Source organism: Triticum aestivum, chromosome 1D, assembly GCF_018294505.1.
Source record: "Triticum aestivum cultivar Chinese Spring chromosome 1D, IWGSC CS RefSeq v2.1, whole genome shotgun sequence".
Lineage (NCBI taxonomy): Eukaryota > Viridiplantae > Streptophyta > Magnoliopsida > Poales > Poaceae > Triticum > Triticum aestivum.
Genome location: NC_057796.1, coordinates 474,859,822 through 474,863,114, shown reverse-complemented (window position 1 = coordinate 474,863,114; position 3,293 = coordinate 474,859,822). Strand labels below are relative to the sequence as shown.

The following is a 3,293-nucleotide window of genomic DNA, read 5'->3' as shown; positions in this document are numbered from 1 at the left end:
TGAAGAAGGAGGAACACTCCGGGCGATGGCCAACACGCGGGGCCGGTCCCTAGCTTCACTACCTCGGTCGCGGTGACGCCACATCCTTGCATGCCAAGTAAGCAGCCGACCAAACGGCAACTGAGGAGGATCATCGGAAGCGGCGCAACGTAGTGTGCCGTTCAACCTTCGCTAAGTCGGACGTGCCGCCAGACTGGGTGCGCTTACTCGGACCTTGTGCTGGACAGAATCAATGATCGGACCACCACGCAGACGTCCGCCTTTCATCCGCACTGGATTAGCAACGAACTGTACAAGATAGGGCTGGCCTAGTCCGAGCGTACCCTTGCCCTCGCCGGCAAGGCCAAGGCCTTGAAGGCCAAGGCGAAGGGCGGATGGCGTGGCCGGAGTATGCGCCCAATCATCGCCGTGATCTGGACGCGGCCGATCTTCTGCACGAGGTCAGGCGGCTTTGCCGTGAGCGCACATCGGCCGCCGATCAGGGCTGCCGTGACCCCTGGGCGGCCGTCTGCCGCTAGAAGGACCACGACGACTATAGAGGAAGCAGCGATGACAATGTCACTGATGATGATGGAGGTGCTGATCACCGTCCGGTACCTTGTGTAATTGCTTTTGTTTCTTCATATTTAGATTTAGATAAACTCGCCCTATTTTGCATGTAAATATACGTAACTTGCGTTAATTTCGTTTGGTTTTCATAAGTTTCATCTGTTTGTCTAACTATCTTTAAAGTGTGGACGGATGTTTGGTGCTATGGTTGAACAACTGGCCTGCTATTCCCATAAGTGTCCGTGAATATACATGAGCATACACACATCCTATGAACGCACGTATGCGCACTCTTTCCCTATGAGCACCTTTAAAAGGCTGAGCCGGTATGGTATCTTGAGATTTTATGAAGTCATCACAGATGCCTTAAGTCGGACTTGAACCCTGGTTGGCGGAGGATATCACTGCCCTCCTAACCATCCAATCACATATTGATTCGCATGTTCATCAACATTTGGGGTGTTCGAGTTGATGAAATACATTGGAGATGCCCTTAGATGCACGTAGGTACGAACCCCCGGCCGGTGCACGTGTCCAACGGGCATCACGTACGAAGAGAAGCGCATAGTTACCAAGTTCGATTGCAATATGCACCTACCTTGCCGTTGTTTCACTATTCTGCAGAAACGCGTCGGAGCTTAGTGGAGGCCTGCTCGCACCTATAAATAGATCGATGCCCAAACCTAGAGAAACAAGCCAACACTAGCAACAGCCACAGCTAGCACAACTACGTACGAGCCAAATAGCACCCACCCCAAGCTCGCTCATGTCGTCGCCGGTGAAGCCTGGAGTCGTCGGTAGCATCGCCAGCCGGTGGCGCGAGCTCCACGGCGCTCGGTCGTGGGCCGGGCTCCTAGACCCGCTGGATGCCGACCTCCGGGAATTCCTCATCGCCTACGGCGAGCTTGCATCAGCCAGCTACGACGGGTTCAACAACGAGGAGCGCTCGCCGCACCGCTGGGCCTGCGTGTACAGCCGCGCCGACGTGCTGGCCGCCTCCACCGTGTCCCACCCTGAGTACTACGACGTCACAAAGTTCCTCTATGCGGCCTCTGGGCGTCCGGACGCCACCGTGCCGCTTGAGTCCAACTGGATGGGTTTCGTAGCCGTGACGACGGACGAGGGAGTGGCGGCCCTGGGGAGACGCGACATCGCCGTCGCGTGGCGCGGCTCCGTGCGGGAATCTGAGACGGCCAACGATGGAGACATCCTGCAGGTGTCCGCCGCGCCGGTGCTGGGTTCCTACGCAGCCGCCAACGCGGGCGCCATGGTGCACCGTGGCTTTCTATCCGTATACACATCCAGTGACGAAGACTCCATGTACAACAAGGCCAGCGCTAGAGATCAGGTGAACCATATTTACTTACATAATATTCCCTTAATCTCAAAATAAGTGTCTTAACTTTATATTAGTTTTAGTACAAAGTGATACTAAGTTTGAGACACTTATTTTAAAACGAAGAGAGTACCTAAATTCTCCTCCTGAAGCATATACATACCAGAAATCGTTCAAGGTGAAATTTGTCTTGGCACGCATGCAAGCATGCAGGTCCTCGAGGAGGTGCGGAGGCTAATGGAGGTGCACAAGGACGAGGTCACAAGCATAACAGTCACCGGCCATAGCCTCGGTGCTTCGCTCGCCATCCTCAACACCGTCGACATGGTCGCCAACAGCGTCAATGTCCCCCTCAACTCCGCCAAGCAGCCGCCGTGTCCCGTGACTGCGATCATGTTCGCGAGCCCACAGGTCGGGAACAACAAATTCAAGTCCGCATTTGCCTCGTTCCGCGACCTACACGCAATCCATGTGAAGAACGCCCCGTACATCATCCCAACACTCCCAGGGCCGCTATTAGGGTATGTGGATGTTGCTACGGCGACCGTGCCTATCAACACTAACCGATCCCCCTACCTGTACCCAAATAACCGGGATACCTATCATAACCTCGAATGCTACCTGCATGGCGTCGCCGGGGATCAGGGCGATGGCATGGACTTCAAGCTGGTGGTGGACCGTGATGTGGCACTGGTCAACAAGAAAGTCAATGTTCTAAAAGACCAGTACCCGGTGCCGGAAAACTGGTATGTGGCAAAGAACAAGTGGATGGTCAAGGGAGCCGATGGCCACTGGAAGCTCGATGACTTCAGGGAAGTCTAATTAAGTGGCAAAATGAATGCACCGTCGGCCATGGAGAAGGCCTATAATATCTACAATAAATATCGGTGCTTAATTAGTTATGTGCTTGCATTTCAAACATTGTGTCTTGCAATACTGTTGAGTTTATGATAGTCCGGGCTATCAGTCAACGGTTGTGGTTGTTGTGTGTCATGTCATGTTAAACTACATCTTTGATATAAATAAATTCACGGAGAGTTTCTCCCCTCCACCTAAATCAATTGCCTTAGAAAACCTACGATGGATATTTCATGTACTCATTGCTTCAATGCTTCTTTAACTGTCGGATGCGTATCTAGTGGTCTACGTAGCTTGAGAAATAAGAAATTACTATCACATAGCTTGTCTATGAATGAGCATCTTATTTTCCATATGAAACTATTAGCACCTTAATTGTCCTAAGTGGTCAGGTTTAGATGCCAATGAATTAAAATTAGGGGAGACTAATGTTCTGCATGAGTTGTACGAGCAGAGATAGTCATGATGAAAGGGAGAAAAATGTTAAGTGATCAACCAAACCAAAAGGGACAACTTTAAAATGGAATTTTGAAATGGTCACACTTATCTA

At 51.5% G+C, this 3,293-nt stretch overlaps 1 protein-coding gene across 1 annotated transcript; it reads left to right on the top strand.

Moving 5' to 3' along the window:
* The first annotated feature begins 1,315 nt into the window (after nucleotides 1-1,315).
* Nucleotides 1,316-2,707, top strand: LOC123161051 (phospholipase A1-II 7). Its single transcript, XM_044578908.1, has 2 exons — nucleotides 1,316-1,897; nucleotides 2,099-2,707. The coding sequence occupies exons 1-2, from the start codon at nucleotides 1,316-1,318 to the stop codon at nucleotides 2,705-2,707; spliced, it is 1,191 nt and encodes a 396-aa protein (XP_044434843.1).
* Nucleotides 2,708-3,293: the final 586 nt, after the last annotated feature.